The 19,676-nt window shown below is 39.2% G+C and overlaps 1 protein-coding gene across 1 annotated transcript in view; it reads right to left on the reverse strand.

The window, feature by feature from the left end:
- NEIL3 (nei like DNA glycosylase 3) overlaps positions 1–19,676 on the reverse strand; it is a 52,423-nt gene that overhangs the window by 14,971 nt on the left and 17,776 nt on the right. Inside the window, exons 3-6 of the mRNA XM_045879273.3 lie at positions 13,756–13,890; positions 13,246–13,459; positions 5,025–5,099; positions 3,258–3,424 (exon numbers count right to left, since the gene is read on the reverse strand). Of these exons, the coding sequence (XP_045735229.1) occupies positions 3,258–3,424; positions 5,025–5,099; positions 13,246–13,459; positions 13,756–13,890 (591 nt within the window). The remainder of the gene's footprint in view (positions 1–3,257; positions 3,425–5,024; positions 5,100–13,245; positions 13,460–13,755; positions 13,891–19,676) is intronic.

Genomic DNA, 19,676 nt, shown 5'->3' on the forward strand with positions numbered 1-19,676 from the left:
AACTATTTACTCATTGACTCCCCGCCTTAAACTTTGAGTACTTTGAGGGGCTGCGTTTTATTTTGTCTCTATATTCCCACTACCCAACATATGACAGACACTAATAAAAAAAAAATTAATAACAAATGATTTTTTTAAGAATTTATAAAATAAGGACAAATACGGAAAAAGAAACGATAGCACAGTTTCCTCTCAAGGAAAAAATACCTGTATAAACTATGCTAGCTCGTATATAAATTAGAGCCAACAACAGATGATACAGGTATTCAAAGGGTAGTGTGATCAATAAAGATGCAAAATTTGGGGAGGACTTCATGAAGGAGTGGAGTAAACTCTACAACTGAAGGAACACGGGGATTTAGATCAATGCTGTGGGGCTTTTCCTATTGCTTCAAATTCTAAATGACTTTAACTTAAAATGAAAAATGCAGTCAACATACAATGTTCAAAAACTCATGGAGAAAATGAACAGAATATACTTCATTACAGAACTCTCTAATAAGGCAAATACTACTGGTTTTCAAATGTTTTATTATGTACACATTTATTTTTAGTTGCTTTTCCAAATGACATCTTAAGCTGAATGCCAATACATAAATCAGAAGTAGCTGAGGAGGGAGGAGGGACTGCAGGGCTCAGAATATTTCCAGTAGAGCAAGGCCTCCTCTAGCTCATCGGTGCCCCATGTCTCTTGCAGGGAACCCCTGAGCTTTTAAAACCTAATTTCAAAAAATCTTTGGAATTGACAATTATCTTATTTATATGGTAAATAACACATTTCTTTGATGATTTGGAAAAATACTTTTCTTGTTTTTTGTTTTTTTTTTAAGATTTTATTTATTTATTTGAGAGAGAGAGGAGAGCGAGAGAGAGAGAACACAAGTGGGGGCGGGGGGAGGGGCAGAGGGAGAAGCAGGCTCCCTGCTGAGCAGGGCGCCCAATGTGGGGCTCGATCCCAGGATCCTGGGATCATGACGTGAGCAGAAGCCAGACACTTAACCGACTGAGCCACCCAGGTGCCCCAAGAACACTTTTTTTTTTTAAAGCCTCAAAAGTTATCAATTCAAAGAAAACAAATATAGAACATTAAGCATTTATTCAGTAGACAAACACTTATCGAATGTCCTCTATCTACCAGATACTGTGTTAAACACATTTGGTCATATGTACACCTATAATATTAAAAATAAGAAAACCACAAATCTGCACAATAGATATATTATCTAAATATATCACAGATCTCTATGACAGTACAGTGGGGTGAGGAAGAAGCTGTGAGAGATTCAGGGAGAAGGAGCTGAGAACAAGGGAAGGAGAGATGAAAAGGGAGTCACAAGTGGAGGACAGGAAGAAAGTCACAGACACACTAGGGAAGGCGCTGGTGGGGGCCTGCCCGCACACCACGTCCAGCCCCTGGCCCTGTAGCTTGCCACGGGCAAGATGGCACCCCTCCCGCCCCAGGTTCCACAGCGGCATCCTGCCCTGCTTGGCCACCTATTCCCAACCACATCACTGTGCTTTCTTGGCTCACTCTTTTCTTCCTACTCTGGATATTCCCTGAAGTTCAGACCTCGGTTCCTTCCTCTCTACTTTCCCTGTGAACTGATCTCTTTTGAATACTTCACTTAACCACCGTCAAGCCATCGCCTGCCACCTGGGAGGTGACCCATAACACATCTCTTCAGACAGTCCACTGTTGTTTCACAGACGCAAAGTCCATCTGTTCTACTCTATCCCAACTTTCCCAGACCCATACAGTGAACATTTACTTAGTCTGAAACTTTTTGCACTGTTCTACAAAGTCAGGTCTGTCACAATTCTTGTCGACTTTTTAAAACTTTTAACCGAAGTACCTACTTTCTTTTCCATGTCCAGTGTCCTGACCTCAGGCCCGGTCACCTCTCACTGTCACACTGCACTAGCTTCTTTTTTTTTTTTTTTTAAAGATTTTATTTATTTATTCATGAGAGACAGAGAGAGAGAGAGAGAGGCAGAGGGAGAAGCAGGCTCCCAAGGAGCAGGGAGCCCGATGCGGGACTCGATCCCAGGACCCTGGGATCATGACCTGAGCCGAAGGCAGACACTTAACCATCTGAGCCACCCAGGTGCCCTGCACTAGCTTCTTTACCTCCAAGGTTTAGTCTCACCATTTCCCACCCACTGAAAAGTCCTTAATCTACGGATTTCGGCGAGACATCAACTATTCCCAGAACGACTCACGATCCCTCCTATTCGATCCCATTCTACATGTACAACTAGCTTTCACGATCCAACACTTTGGAGCCTTCCTGTGGCCTGGCCAGTGTCCCCATCAACCCTCCCACATGCCGTGCTTATGAATGGTGGGGGTTTGTGGCTATGCTCTGTCTTTCCAATTAAATAATCTTTGTTTTCTCCTTTACTTACCCCAAATTCTCTTTTTAAAGTAAACTTCAAAATCACACTGTTCCTGTATCTTTCCAGCTTTGTGTGCGTATATAAGCCTCTAAAGTCCCTGAACTCTTGTAGCACTTAATGTCTGCACCGGTTATTTTGCTTATAATCACACACTCCTTTATATTATTCATATTTTTCCTGGTCTGTCCCAAAGGGATGTAGGGCCTTTTATTCAGGATAACTGTGCATCAGGGAAAAGGAAGTAGTCAGACCTCTTGGGAACTGCTGGACACTGGTTGCAAACAGATCCTAATTCCAAGAGACTCAAAACATGCTCCACCAGTCAGAGCTGGGGCTTATGGAAGTCAGGTGATGAATGGAGCTGTAGCTCATATCCATCTCAGTGCGTCCCTGAGCCTATCCTGCATTTATTTCCCTAGTTGTGGAAGGCGTAATTAGAACAGACATACTCAGCAGCTGGAAGAAGCACTGCATATGTGTTTAGTAAGAAGTCGACTGTTTGACCAAAAAGACATGAATTTTGTAAAGACATCTTGCTTGTGTTTTATAGTATTACTTCTAAATAAAGCAAAACCTTTTGAAGATAGTTGCATTTTCGCAATTATTGACATATCTACACCTCCTGGTGATCACTTTACGAACGGGATTAAAGCAAAATGCTCGATATCAACATCTGAGCTGGATATTTTCTACTGAATCCCGAAGTGGTCCATACATCATCTTCAGCTTATCCAGTTTTCTTGATGATATTATTTACTATTTCCTCCCAAGGGTTCAAATATCTTTGAATTATGTTCTTATTAATAGCCTTTGAGTTAGTGATTAGGGCAAAGAGTATACGTTTAAATTAGATAACTCACCAAATGTCAACATGTTGAGGATTTTCTTTTTGACAGCGAGGGCAGAAATATGTCATTCTGTTACTCTCTCCTAAGCGACACACTGTTATTTTGCAACAACACTGACAACAGTTAGGACGCTTATAAACCTTATAGTGTTTAGAGATAACAGATCCCGTTTTATGGCACTAAAAACAAACAAACAACATTATAATATTATCTATAAAACAGTGTTGCTAAGGAGCCAAAGATACATTCCCGAAAGTCATTTCTGAAAATAATCTGTTGAAAATTTACATGTTTGTACCTAAGTCCATATAATCTTTTTTTCATCTGAAAAAAAGGTATTGACAAGATTCAGCAATATTTGTCAAACAAGATTTGTGTGAAATAATTAAGCCATTATTTTATAACTTATTAGTATTCAAAATTGTTCTTTGCATAGCATTATCTTTTTATCTAAATGGGATGTAAAAGTTCTACAATTTAAAATGTCTTTTATGCTTTTAAGTTTTTTTAAAATTAAACATAATTATGTGGTTATTAGAAAAAAGACTAGATTAGCTAGAAATCTGATTATTTTTAGAACACTAAAGCTGCTCACTTTCTTTCAACAGCCAAAAACAAAAAATTTATTTCTACAGTGAAAAACCTGAGATCATCTTTTTTCGCTGACCTGACAAAGGATGCTTTTTCATTTTTAATCTCACAAATTCACTAAAAAGGAAAATAAAAATTCAAATGCCTTCCTAGCAAAGAACATGTCCCATTTGGTATACATTCTAATTCAAAAGACATTTTGATATTGTCACAGTTTTATTCTACTCATATATTTAAAGCTTCTAAAAAGACAATGTTTTGGGTTTATATCAGCACTGTAAAAATCTCAGGGCGCAGAAATATGACTCGCCATACATAAGTTGAAAATTACACAAACAACTTCTATTGATTTAAGCAAAGTATTAAAATATCCAAAACTTAATCTGGGTCAAAAATGGGTAGTGGTCTACAATCACCTTTCCCTGAAAGAGTAAGTAAGCACACAGAATATTAAAATAGCCATAATGCTCAAGGCAGACTTGTAAAGCAAGAAGTTCGTTAAGACTTTAGGCCAATAAATGAAGACTCCTATCATACCTGCCTTTCTGAACATAGTAAAAATAAAAATTTTGAATACAGAAAATGGACTGTGGAGGGAAAAAAAAAAGACATACTTATTATACTTTGTTGAAAAGAGAACATGTGTTTTTCTGAACTCTATACATGCACATGTATACACATAAATATTACTTTCTAAATTTACAGGTCAACAAGTACTTCATTCTCAAAACAGTCTTTGTGGTAGATAGAAAAATATTATTATCCCATTTTACAGATGAAGAAACTAAACCTAAATTATCTAAATAATCTAAACCACACAGATAGAAAGTGGCAAAATCTGACCTAATTGAGGTCCATTTATTCCAAAGAGTTGAATCTCCCTCTCTCTGGAGTTCCTACATTTTACTTTCAGATGTCCATAAATAGAACAAGAATCTAAGTAAAATGCTAACACTGTTGTTCCCCAACTTAGTATAAAGATAATTTAATACAATTATTGTTAGACGAGTTTAGACTGACCCATGACTTGAAATTTCTAGAAGTGAATTATGCCACCCACAGGTCCCTCTCCCTTCCTGTACCTCTACATACTGACCACTAGATGGCTACAAACAGCCTTAACATTTTTGGTGCAATCCAAAGGGAAATAGTTGACATTTGACATAGTAGAAACATTTTTCCTCTTACCCTGTAAAAAAGAATGCTGAAGTCACGTATCATTTTCACAAGGTAATGAGTCTGTTCAGCTGTCAACTGACAAACCTTAAAATAGAAAAACAACTGAGGACAGTTTCATAACTTGTTACTGTTGAAAAATAATACCAATTGCGAGTTCTAAGAAAACTATACACAGATTTAAAATATATACATTTCTTCTAGATCTCTATTCCTTACACATCTATTTAGCGTCATTAACAATGGCTTTAAGTGACGGCACTACATATAAAAAAATACCATTCTTGTTTATAAATTTTAAATACAAGTAATTCTAAATGAGTATCTCTTCTGTATCAGACATCGTCAAAGTCCCAGCATTGTGTGTCAGCCACCTTGAAAAGTCTCGCTGGATTTGCAAAAACAAAACAAGAAAAAAAAAAAACAGAAAGAAGGGAGGGAAAAGGGAAAAATCACACAGGAATAGATGACCATCAAGGTCACTATCGAGCTTTAAAAAGATATGAATTTATATACATGTATTAATATCAGAGGACTTGTTAACACCTGGAAGAACTCAGAAATAGCCCTTACTGAAGAATTTTTTGTGTCATGACCTGGCATAAATCTCAGGGTTATCTTTGTAGAATACAATATCATTTGGCATGTGCTTTCAATGGTGATGTCAGAAAATATCCTGTCTGATGACTTACCCTTGCTTATGTACATGAATGTAAACAAACATCTATATACAATAGAAACAAATTTATCAGTGACTATAAAACCTAAAATCATTGAATCAACATAATCACTGAGAATATTATGTATATTTTTCATTTATTTAAAGTTTAAAACAAACAGTTTTGAAACTGAGTTATTTCTTAGCATATCTTATATACTATGTTTAGTCAAATGTTAAACTACTTTTTCAATAATTGCGCATGCGTTTTTAGGTGGCTAATAGCTAAACTTGAGAACTGTCATTAATTTTTAAACTCCCAGACATATGGGCAAATGATCTTTTACTAGATGAAATGGCCTGCTGGATATACAGATAAAAAGTAAATTCCCAGTTTATCATAGATAATGACAGTACTCTGAGTAACATATTCTGGGTTCTTTTTTTCTAAAACATTTTTCCATTGAGGTCTAGATGATTTTAAAAAGCTTGTTCTTATTAAAATGCTGTTTCATTACTCCCATGTTACAGAAATTTAACCAACTTGTTCCAAGAGTCAAAAAGCAGAACCTAATCTAGAAAAATCACTAACTGGTTTCTTTGAAAACTTATTTCTTACTGATTTGGATTTAACGAAAACTATCTAGGAAATAATTACAGAAAATCAAAAGGTATCTTAGGACTCATGTAAAAAATGATTTCTTTTAAAGAGACCAGTTGGATGCAGATAAAAGCCCTAAAGTAGAGTCGTTCCCTTAGAAACTAAAATATACACAGCCTTCTACCTGGCTTTGGGTTCTAATCTCTCTGACTTTCTTACAACTTGGCCCTATTAATCACCATTCTCTTTCCTACAATTTTAACCTTTCCCTCCTGACTATTTTTTTCTTATATAAATTTGTGTCTCTGCAGTTGAAGAACCAAGGAAAATACAACAAACACGGTCCTTGTCCTGACCCCCCCCACTCCCAGTGGTCTGTGTTTTCCCTTTATTCCAGTAGAGCTGTTTTACAAGTGCTCTAAATTTTGTTTCCATCTCCCCACGAGTCCCTTATTCCTCAGTCCCCACCAGTCCCTTATTCCTCAGTCCCCGCTCCCCAACTGCAATGCTTATTCCCTCGAAACAGCATTTGCTAATGTCAAAGTAGCGAGAAATAGGAATACAGGAGTGTGTATAGAGTGTGAATTTAATATGCCAGGTACAAAGAGCAAGTTGTGAGCTTACTTCACTCCTACACCCAAAAAATAATTCCTGAATGCCTTCCTTGTGCTAGACACCACGTTTTAGAGGTTTGGATCCATCCTGTGAACACAACAGATACCTTCCTCATAAGAGATGGCGATGTAGCAGGAAGAGACAGATTTTAAATAATAAATCTAACAAGTAAAAATTAGGTTATGTTCGAAAGTGATGAATGGTATGGGGGAAATACAAAGCAAAGCAAGTTATAGAAGACAGGGAAGGTGAAGTGGGAGGAGGGGACACACGGAGTGGACAGGGTTGGATATGTTGAGAAGCTGACACGAAAAAAGACCACAGAAGTCTCTCTTTGGGGACAATGTTTTACTGAAACACAGACTTGAGTGTTCATGTTGGTCCCTCAACAGCACCTAAAAATACAGAAATGGGGGGCGGAGCAAGATGGCAGAGGAGTAGGAGACCTGGATTTCCTCTGGTCTCAGGAATTCAGCTGGATAGGGATCAAACCATTCTGAACACCTACAAGCTCAACAGGAGATCGAAGAAAAGAAAAGCAACAACTCTCTGAACAGAAAAGCGACCACTTTCTGGAAGGTAGGACGTGCGGAGAAGTGAATCCGAGGTGGATATTTGGGAGGATAGACGACGGGGAAGGGGACCTCCAGCCGCTTCTGGCAAGTGATAGAGTCGCGGAGACAAAATCGGAACTTTTAGAAGTCGGCTCTGCTGCGGGACGTTGCTCCGGTGGCTAAGTGGGGGGTGGAAACCTCGCAGGACAGTGTGGTCTCAGGACCCTCGAGGTCACAGAAAGACCGGGGGTGCCTGAGTTCAGCAGAGCTCCCGGGTATCAGAGCAGGGAAGTCGGCTGCAGAGACAGAGCCCAGGCGCGGGCTCTCAGCTCCGGGTTGCCGTAAACCGTGATCCGCGGCACAGTCGGGCCCCTGCTCCTCCAGCAGGGACCCAACAAGCGGCAGATCCGGGGAGACTCCCCTTCCTCCCCCGGGAGGAGCCGCGCGGGAGGGCACCGCAGGGATCTGCTGGGTTTGGAGACTCCACCCGGGGTCGGGTGCCAGAGAGAGAAACACAAGGTCACAGGCCGGGTGAGCAGGGAGTGCGGCCGGACACCAGGGAGACGGGAGTGACTGCTCTTCTCTGGGGGCTCACTGAGGAGCGGGGCCCTGAGTTCTCAGCTCCTCCAGGGCGGAGATTGGGAGGCAGCAGTTTTCACTCTCGGCCTCCAAAGATGTAGGGAAAGCTTGCAGGGAACAAAGGCTCCCGAGGGCAAACTCAAGCAGATTACTTAGTCCGGCCCAGGAAAGGGCAGGGCAATTCCGCCTCCGGCAAAGACATTTGGAAACGATGGCAACAGGCCCCTCCCCCAGAAGATCAGCGAGAACAGCCGGCCAAGACCAGGTTTACCGATCAATGAGAACAGCAGAACTTCAGCACTAGGGGAATAATGCACATAGAATCCAGGCTTTTTTACCATGATTCTTTAGTCTTTCAAAGTTAATTTTTTTTTACTTTTTTTTCTAATTTTTCTTTTTCCCTTTTTCAACCAACATCTTATCAATCCCTTTTTTAAAAAACATTTTTATTTTTCATTTTTAGAGTCATATTCTATCCCTTCATAGTAGTTACCCTTATTTTTGGCATATATATATAAGTTGTTCTCTCTTTAAAATTTTGAGATAGTTTCTTCTAACAGATCAAAATATACCCTAAATCTCTAGCATATGGTTTTGTTCTACTCTCTTGCCTGATCACATTCTCTCCCTTTTTTTTTTAAATCCTCTTCTTTCTTTTTTCAAACAACTTCTTATCAATTCCTTTTATAAAACTTTTTATAATTTTCATCTTTACAGTCATATTCCATCCCTTCATCATTTCAACCCTTATTTTTGTACATATATAAGTTTTTCTTCCTTTAAAATTTTGGGAGGCACTTTCTTCTAACAGACCAAAATACACCCAAAATCTAGTGTGTGGCACTGATCTATGTACCAGCCTGATCATATTTGATCATATTCTGTTTTTTTTTTGTTTTGTTCTGTTTTTGTTTGTTTTTATCTTTATCTTTTTCTTTTTTTTTTTTCTTTCTCTTCCTTTTCCTCCAGCTTCAGGTCTTTTCTGATTTGTTTAGAGTATATTTTCTGGGAACGTTGTTACCCTGTTAGCATTTTGTTCTCTCATTAATCTATTCTCCTCTGCACAAAATGACAAGACGGAAAAAATCACCTCAACAAAAAGAACAAGAGGTAGTACCGACTGCCAGGGACCTACTCAATACGGACATTAGTACAATGTCAGATCTAGAGTTCAGAATCATCACTGTAAAGATACTCGCTGGGCTTGAAAAAAACATGGAAGTTATTAGAGAAACCCTTTCTGGAGAAGTAAAAGAACTAAAATCTAACCAAGTGGAAATCAAAAAGGCTATTAATGAGGTGCAATCAAAAATGGGGGATAGGATAAATGAGGCAGAAGAGAGAATCAGTGATATAGAAGACCAAATGATGGAAAATAAAGAAGCTGAGAAAAAGAGAGATAAATAACTACTGGATCATGAGGGCAGAATTCAAGAGATAAGCGATACCATGAGACGAAACAACATTAGAATAATTGGGATCCCAGAAGAAGAAGAAAGAGAGAGAGGGGCAGAAGGTATAATGGAGCAAATTATAGCAGAGAACTTCCCTAATTTGGGGAAGGAAACAGGCATCAAAATTCAGAAGGCACAGAGAACCCCTCTCAAAATCAACAAACAGGTCAACACCGCGTCATCTAATAGTAAAACTTACGAGTCTCAGAGACAAAGAGAAAATCCTGAAAGCAGCTCGGGAGAAGAGATCTGTAACCTACAATGGTAGAAACATTAGATTGGCAACAGCCCTATCCACAGAGACCCGGCAGGCCAGAAAGGACTGGCAGGATATATTCAGAGCACTAAATGAGAAAAATATGCAGCCAAGAATACTATATCCAGCTAGGCTGTCACTGAAAATAGAAGGAGAGATAAAAAGCTTCCAGGACAAACAAAAACTAAAGGAATTTGCAAACACGAAACCAGCCCTACAAGAAATATTGAAAGGGGTCCTCTAAGCAAAGATAGAGCCTAAAAGCAACAGAGACCAGAAAGGAACACAGACAATATACAGTAACGGTCACCTTACAGGCAATACAATGGCACTAAATTCATATCTTTCAATAGTTACCCTGCAAATCAATGTGATACAATACATTGAGAAAAGAAAGAACAAGAACCATATGATCTTCTCAACAGATGCAGACAAAGCATTTGACAAAGTACAGCATCCTTTCTTGATCAAAACTCTTCAGAGTATAGGGATAGAGGGTACATACCTCAATATCATAAAAGCCATCTATGAAAAACCTACAGCAAATATCATTCTCAATGGGGAAAAACTGAGAGCTTTCCCCATAAGGTCAGGAACGCAGCAGGGATGTCCACTATCACCACTGCTATTCAACATAGTATTAGAAGTCCTAGCCACAGCAATCAGACAACAAAAAGAAATAACAGGCATCCAAATCGGCAAAGAAGAAGTCAAACTCTCACTCTTTGCAGATGATATGATACTTTATGTGGAAAACCCCAAAGACTCCACCCCAAAACTGCTAGAACCCATCAATGCACAGAAATCAGTGGCATTCCTACACACCAACAACAAGACAGAAGAAAGAGAAATTAAGGAGTCAATCGCATTTATAATTGCACTCAAAACCATAAGATACCTAGGAATAAATCTAACCAAAGAGGCAAAGGATCTGGACTCAGAAAACTATAAAATACTCATGAAAGAAATTGAGGAAGACACAAAGAAATGGAAAAACGTTCCATGCTCATGGATTGGAAGAACAAATACTGTGAAGATGTCAATGCCACCTAGAGCAATCTGCACATTCAATGCAATCCCCATCAAAATACCATCCACTTTTTTCAAAGAAATGGAACAAATCATCCTAAAATTTGTATGGAACCAGAAAAGACCTTGCATAGCCAGAGGAATGTTGAAAAAGAAAAGCAAAGCTGGCGGCATCACAATTCCAGACTTCCAGCTCTAATACAAAGCTGTCATCATCAAGACAGTATGGGACTGGCACAAAAACAGACACATAGATCAATGGAACAGAATAGAGAGCCCAGAAATGGACCTTCAACTCTATGGTCAACTCATCTTTGACAAAGCAGGGAAGAATGTCCAATGGAAAAAAGACAGTCTCTTCAACAAATGGTGTTGGGAAAATTGGATAGCCACATGCAGAAGAATGAAACTGGACCATTTCCTTACACCACACACAAAAATAGACTCCAAATATTTGAAAGACCTCATTGTGAGACAGGAGTCCATCAAAATCCTAAAGGAGAACACAGGCAGCAACCTCTTCGACCTCAGCCGCAGCAACTTCTTCCTAGAAACATCGCCAAAGGCAAGGGAAGCAAGGGCAAAAATGAACTATTGGGACTTCATCAAGATAAAAAGCTTTTGCACAGCAAAAGAAACAGTCAACAAAACCAAAAGACAACCGACAGAATGGGAGAAGATATTTGCAAATGACCTATCAGATAAAGGGCTAGTATCCAAAATCTATAAAGAACTTATCGGGGCGCCTGGGTGGCTCAGTTGGTTAAGCGACTGCCTTCGGCTCAGGTCATGATCCTGGAGTCCCGGGATCGAGTCCCGCATCGGGCTCCCTGCTCGGCAGGGAGTCTGCTTCTCCCTCTGACCCTCCTCCCTCTCATGCTCTCTGTCTCTCATTCTCTCTGTCTCAAATTAAAAAAAAAAAAAAAAAAAAACTTATCAAACTCAACACCCAAAGAACAAAGAATCCAATCAAGAAATGGGCAGAAGACATGAACAGACATTTTTCCAAAGAAGACATCCAAATGGCCAACAGACACATGAAAAAGTGCTCAACATCGCTCAGCATCAGGGAAATCCAAATCAAAACCTCAATGAGATATCACCTCACAACAGTCAGAATGGCTAAAATTAACAAGTCAGGAAACGACAGATGTTGGCGGGGATGTGGAGAAAGGAGAACCCTCCTACACTGTTGGTGGGAATGCAAGCTGGTGCAGCCACTCTGGAAAACAGTATGGAGGTTCCTCAAAAAGTTGAAAATGGAGCTACCATATGATCCAGCAATTGCACTACTGGGTATTTACCCCAAAGATACAAATGTAGGGATCCGAAGGGGTACGTGCACCCTGATGTTTATAGCAGCAATGTCCACAATAGCCAAACTGTGGAAAGAGCCAAGATGTCCATCAATAGATGAATGGATAAAGAAGATGTGGTATACACACACACACACACACACACACACACACACACACAATGGAATATTATGCAGCCATCAAAAGGAATGAGATCTTGCCATTTGCAACGACGTGGATGGAACTGGAGGGTGTTATGCTGAGCGAAATAAGTCAATCAGAGAAAGACATGTATCATATGACCTCACTGATATGAGGAATTCTTAATCTCAGGAAACAAACTGAGGGTTGCTGGAGTGGGGGGTGGGGTGGGGGAGACAGGGTGGCTGGGTGATAGACACTGGGGAGGGTATGTGCTATGGTGAGCGCTGTGAATTGTGCAAGACTATTGAATCACAGATCTGTACCTCTGAAACAAATAATGCAATATATGTTAAGAAAAAAAAAAAAAGATAGCAGGAGGGGAAGAATGACTTGTTAATTTTAGCCATTCTGACTGGTGTGAGGTGGTATCTCATTGAGGTTTTGATTTGGATTTCCCTGATGCCGAGCGATGTTGAGCACTTTTTCATGTGTCTGTTGGCCATTTGGATGTCTTCTTTGGAAAAATGTCTGTTCATGTCTTAATCTTAGGAAACAAACTGAAGGTTGCTGGAGTCGGGGGTGGGGTGGGAGGGATGGGGTGACTGGGTGATAGACACTGGGGAGGGTATGTGCTCTGGTAAGCGCTGTGAATTGTGCAAGACTGTTGAATCTCAGATCTGTACCTCTGAAACAAATAATGCAATATATGTTAAGAAAAAAAAAAGAAGAAGAAGAAGGTAGCGAGAGGGGAAGAATGAAGGGGGGGAAATTGGAGGGGGAGAGGAACCATGAGAGAAGATGGACTCTGAAAAGCAAACTGAGGGTTCTCGAGGGGAGGAGGGTGGGAGGATGGGTTAGCCTGGTGATGGGTATTAAAGAGGGCACGTTCTGCATGGAGCACTGGGTGTTATGCACAAACAATGAATCATTGAACACTACATCAAAAACTAATGATGTAATGTATGGTTATTAACAGTAAAAAAAATAAAAAATAAAATAAAAAACATAAAAATACAGAAATCATTTAAAAAAAATACTTATGACCTACTTTAACAGCTGGGTGGAGGCCACTGTCAAAGAGAGCTTCGTTTTTGATGATGTTCCCTACCCCAGGCAACACTTTCTGGTCCATTAACACATCACACAGCATCCGTCCTTTCTGCTTCTTAACTTCACTTTCTGCTCTTGAGATACTAAATTTAGGGGAACATACATCTAATTCTTCCATCATTCTTACTCTCTGTTGGCTTTCTGTGGAGTTTCTGTAGCAACGAATATAAAACACATTAATCATAAGTCTAGTTATAATTTCACAAAGTGTCATTTAAAAAGAGCTTTGATATAAACACTTTCTGTTAATTGGGGTATGAGTTATAGAGCCAAACAATGAAGACCCTAATGAACTAGATTATCTGAAGGCGGTTTCAAAATGAGGTTTTATCAGTTATAGACCATTTTTAAAACATCTATCTATCTCCGCATTTCAAACCAAGCTGCAGACTCATCACTGCAATTTTTCAGCTGAAGTACTTTTCTTTTCTTTTTTTTTTTTTTTTACCTGAGTTCTACCGATGAGTCAAAGAAACAAATCAGATCTTTGGTGAGCTGTACTTCAAAAACAGGAGAAACTCCATTTTTATTTTTATGCTGAAGTGGATTAATCATGATGGACCCTTTCATTCCAAAATGAATCCTGAAACAACATCAAGCGCAGTTTTGAGTGGCAGAAAGTACATAGTGTACCTAATTTTTGTTCCTTCATTTCACTTTTTGGATTATAAGCAAACAATGTTAGTCAAGATAGGCACTTTTAGGGGGCAAAAAATATAGCCAATATTATATCTTTTTCTGCTATGGTTTTGTATCCTCATAAAACTAGAAGAGGTGACAATTCAGTTTTTCAAACCACAAATAAAATAAATTCCTAGAGAGATAATAGGGTCTGACAATAAGCCCAAGAAAACATACCCTGTTCTTCTTTTCTTGTCAGATGAAGTACTTTTATTCATGGAACAGTCTAGTGTTTCAGCTTTCTCTCAGATTCAAAGGCTTTGGATGAGATGAGGCTAAATTTAAATTGCCTACAGTTTTGTTTTTTTGTTTTTTTGTTTTTTAATAAATTCTACAAAGCCACTGACATTCAAATTCTATATTTCTAGCCACAATGGATAGGAAATGTTTACCTACTCCAAAATGATATCTACATTTTAAGACACTCTTTTTTTCCCCCTTGCTCTGGGATACACAATGAAAGAGAAGAAAACAAGTCAAAATGCTATTGTCTTCAGTTCTTTTAGTTTTCTCTTACCTTTATATGTATTGGGAAGAGGGGATTTATAAATATTTACGGTTAGCTTGAAAGCCACAATGCAGTGATGAAAAATTTATAACCTTTCAGTTTTTATAGGATTGATTAGCATGTCCAGTAAAAACCAAAGAAAAAAAGAGAGAGAGAGAGAGAAAAAGTGGTTTTATGAGACCTCTGATGATGAAGATCAAAATGATTCTCAAGATGAAATACTGTGTTCCGCCTTTTAAATCCTTCTCCTTCTAGCTTTGTTGAGTTAATAAATATGGCTCTTTTGGCATCAAATGTTACTGCACTGTGCTTCTAATTCCAAAGCACCATGTTATAGTATTGTACAAGGTTAACCAGTCTAACTTTAAAAATGTGGGTTTTAAACTCTGTGTGCCCTACTATCAATCATAAATGCATTTTACATGCCCCATAGTTCTTGACAGGAAAAATGTGTGCCTGTAAGTACTCCATAATTTAGCTTATAGAGGTTCAACCCCAGTGAAAGGTGTACAACTGTCATGCCCAGAAGCCATCATATCTAAAATCTTTTCAGCTGCATGGCTCATAAAGTGGATTCTAAATCACTTTCTATAATGAAACTGCATCCACATTAAAAATCTCAAAGGTTAAGACCCAAATGAAATGCAGGAGTACCCCCCCATAAGAACTCTGAATCAAATTATGCTTTTTTTGGCCTTATTAAATCTATTCAATTTAGAAGAAAATATGCATAAAAATCAAAATTTTTAGTTCATTCTTATTTACTTTATTATTATTAAATAGCAAACTGTTGTGATAATCGTGCCCAAATCAACCAGCAAATGTTGGGTTTATTGTTAAGTACCTTTTATATTAATCTGAGAAATATACACCACTATCATGGAAATTTTTTGGCACAGTAACATCTGTACTGTTATAACAATTGCCATATTGATCTTTTATAGACCAGGACATAGGCTCATATCACATTTACATTGAAGAGTTCGATCTGCTTTTCAAGATTCCTCATTATAATCAACTTAAAGAAAATTTTATTAGATCCTTATTTCTAACTCTTTATCCTCTCAAATCCCTTCCACCCCCAACCCAACTGGTTACCTAAGATCATTTACTCTGCATAACATGACTGCCTACCAATAGTGGCATTAGGCCCAACTTTGAGTTGGTGTCTTGTTCCTTCCTCAGATCTTGTGTTTTGACATAGTTGAATCAGAAATGGGCACCCGAGTCAAGCTAGTCAAGCCAGGTACCAATCCAGTACCCGGATTCATCTGCCTTCTCCTGACGAATTTATGGATTTGGGCTGCAGAGAGATCAGTTTCCCATTAGTACTAGGAGATCCAACATGGGAACTGTCTACGGGAATGTTACCCAACATGGGCAGCAGAGAAGCCAAGGGAGGCTTGTCTATAGAAAGGAAGAGTACAGCAGAAATCAGTGAGGGACAGAATCAAAAAATGCAAAGACCTCATAGCAGTTAGCTTTTGCTTCCAATTCTGCCTGAAACCTGACCGCATTATCTTCAGGTAAGATACCCCATAATCTTGTAAGAAATAATTACCGAACTCATTTAAGTTGGGCTTTTGTCACTTACAACCAAAATTCTAACATAAAAATTATGTCCAAACTAAACACTGAAGTGATATTAAGAAAATGCCTCTAGTTAGACATAACTTCCTAAAACAAATCAATAAATAAGACCTGATACTATTTTAAACATCAGCCACATGCTTCCAGGTTATCACTATGAGAATGATCAGAATGATCAGAACATCCTTAAGCAAACATAAGTAGCATAAATAATGGCATTGTCACAGGTTCATCTGAGTGACAACTAACTATACATTGCTAATAAGGCAACTGTTTATGAAAAGTATCAAGTGGTCAAAAGTGACCTAAGGATAATAATGAGTGTAAAATGGTTGAATATAATTATTGTAAAGCTTATGCTAGGAATTCAAAGAAAAAAAGTTATAAAACAATATGGAATGAACCATGTTAAAAAAGGAACAGGGAGTTCTGCATCTACTTAGGGTGCAGAAGCTCAAAGGACATAGAGCTCCTATCCTAACATGGAGAGAAAAGTCATATTATTTACAGAACTGTAAGTTCTCTTGAACCCATCAGAGACATGAGGCTGCAGGGAGCCAGGTGAGCTAAATTCCAAAGAGTAACAAGCCCCTTCCCCCTCCATGGGGAAAGAAAGACACACAAATTATTTTGCCTGTGGCAGAGTACAGACAGAAGAGACAGCTACGGTAAAAATGGGTAAAAATTTTCCACAAACTTCTAAATACTGGGTGTGGCTAGTATAACTGTTTAGAATCCCTGGAGTCCCAGACACAAGGAGAGCATGGGCTCACACGTAAGCTCTTGTCCACGGGTATGCACCAGTTGGGCGTGACAAAGATGAGTCATGGGAGGGGATGGACAGAGCCACTCTTGGTGACATGGCACCGGTCCGTAGCTGAGGGAGAGGTCCAGCCAAAAGCCCTCTGTCCCTGAAGGAATAACAGGAAGCCTCGTGCACACACAGTCAGTCTTGCACTGGGCAGCAAACAGAAGCAGGAGGCCACGGGGGAGGGCAGGAAAGTGTTTGCCACCAGGCTCAGGCCAAATGCACTCTGCTGAGGATGAGCAGAGCAAAAGCCATCTGTCTTTAGGGGTGAGGTAGGGCATCAGCTTTGTCACAGAATCCTGCAGTGAAATGTGGAGACATCTGTTCCCACTGAGAGAGAGGAAGGAAATGCTCTTTTACTGGAGATCACCCACACATGGAAGGAAGAATTTGACTGCCTTGGGGAGGAAAGGATCAGTAGCTCTGAGAAAAGTGCAACCCTGAGGTCAGTGAGCACAGGGCCTAAGATTAAGGCTGGTCTAGAAGGACCATTTTCCCCATCATGGACTTCTCCCTGAAAAATGGACAATAGTAGTATACCACTGGGGTGGGAGTGGAGGAGGGGAGGGGAAGCGTGTGGAGAAATCCCCTCGTGATACGAATACCCAGGGTCTGCTAAACGCTGCGAGTAGAGGGCAGAAACACAGAGAACCAGCTCCAGCTACACCAGGCCACACTTGAGGCATAAAGAAGTCGGAGCCGCTGAAGTTTTTGATGTCACTGGTGCACCAAAGCCAACTACAAACGACAAAATCCAAACCAAGCTTGACTACTCATCCCCTGCACTAATGACCTGATAGAAGAGGCATTACTATTTTTGAGGTTAAATATTATTTAATTCAGTCTCTACTGTTCCTCTAAACATGACTATCTGGAATTCAAAAAAATTATGACACATAAGGAAAAAACAACAACAAAGGGACTCAATGTCAAGAGATAAAACAGCCAACAGAGCCAGACCCAAAGATGTGCCAGATGTTGGAACTATGAGGCAGATAATTTAAAATCAACTAAACAATTAAAATTACAGTTGTCAATTGAGAATACCATGCCAGGTAATTCTGCTATGATAAGATCTCTAACCTTCCACAACTACTATAGTGCTGCACATGCATTTTATGCTAACATGTTTCCAGGCTTTTATAACCTTGCACAGAGGTATGGGTAAATCTACAAAATCAGAGCCAAGGCAGGCCATGCATGGGCTATTCTCTATCGTATGGCCAGTTGTAGATGCTTCCCACTCATGACAGATTTCTATATGCCTTCAAAAGGGATATAAGAAAGCATCAGTAACCAAGATCCTGCAAATCCACATCTAGGAATTTATCCTAAGAAAACATCAAAATGGTAAAAGATATATGCTCAAGGACGTTAACTTCAGAGTTATTCATTAGAGTGAAAAATGGGGGAAAATTCTAATCAGTAGTGATGATATCATGATCTGTGCATATGTAATATAAATTATGTATGAATATATGGTATATACACAATTTATATTTTATCTATGATATTTACAAAAACTGTTAAATGTGCCCCTTTTTGGTGGTAATAATTACGGGTGGTATTTATTTTTGCCGTTAGACTTTTTGGAACTATCTTAATGTTTTATAATTGACTTTTATATTACTTTTAAAATAAGAGAAAAAATGCAATAAAATGATGTGTATTATTAAATAAAGCAAGAAAAGGAAAGCAGAACTAGTAATCATGTAGGCTGTCAGGTGCAGAAGGGAAAGCCAATGAAAAAGGTAAAGATTTCTAGATTTTCTCCAGTTACACCTGAAAGCATCATGGTAACTGAAATAGAAAATAAAAATTTCAAAATCTACCATTTCAAAAACTAAAGATGTTTCATTTTCTGCCTGTAGATTACTTTTAATGGTTAGTTTTCTTATTTTCTCTTTCTTTCTCTCCTGCTTCCTTCCTTCTCTCCTTCATTTAAATCGAGGTGTCATTGACATATAACATTAAATTAGTTTCACGTGTACAACATAATGATTCAGTATTTGTAGACACTGCAAAATGATCACCACAATTAAGTCTAGTTAACATCAGTCACCAAACACAGTTACATTTCTTTCTTGTGATGAGAACTTTTAACATCTACTCTCTTTGCAACTTTCAACTCTGCGGCACAGTATTGTGAAACACGGTGGTCCCCGTGCTGTATGTCACATCCCCAGGACTTATTTCCTATCTGGAAGTTTGTGCCTTCTGATAATGGTCAGTTTTCTTAAATTGCGGGTGACAGAAACCCAACTCAAACAGGTTTAGGCACTAAGGAATACTTAGTAGCTCACAGGATCTGAGGGAGGGTTGAAGAATCAAGCTGTAGGAAAGGAAGGAAAGCAGCTGGATCTCAGAAACAGATGGAAGGAGGGGCTAGAAGGCCTTTAGGATTCTCAGCTTTGTGCAGGCTGGTTTTATTTCTCACCACCTCACAAGCCAAGTAACACGGCCACCTACAAGTCCTAAGGCCTCACATCCTAGCTTCCCTACGTTACAGAGCCTGACCCTCCTTGGCTCCAGATGAGGAAATCTCACGGAAGAACCGCACTGACCCAACTGACAATGTACGAGACAGAAGGTCCGGTAAGATCGTGCTAGAGTTAACTTGAACTCTGTGGTCAGTGTGGCCGGATGACCAGTTTCCAGAAGGAACGTTGTCCCTAAAAGACAAGTGAGCATGTTGGGCAGACAGAAAGCAGGACTGACCACGCTTCAAGTATCTGATTTCATTTAGAACTTTTTTTTTTTTTTTTAAAGATTTTATTTATTT

Source organism: Mirounga angustirostris, unplaced genomic scaffold (assembly GCF_029215605.1).
Source record: "Mirounga angustirostris isolate CCGP_5_RB_7025 unplaced genomic scaffold, mMirAng1.0.hap1 SCAF_2, whole genome shotgun sequence".
Taxonomy (NCBI): domain Eukaryota; kingdom Metazoa; phylum Chordata; class Mammalia; order Carnivora; family Phocidae; genus Mirounga; species Mirounga angustirostris.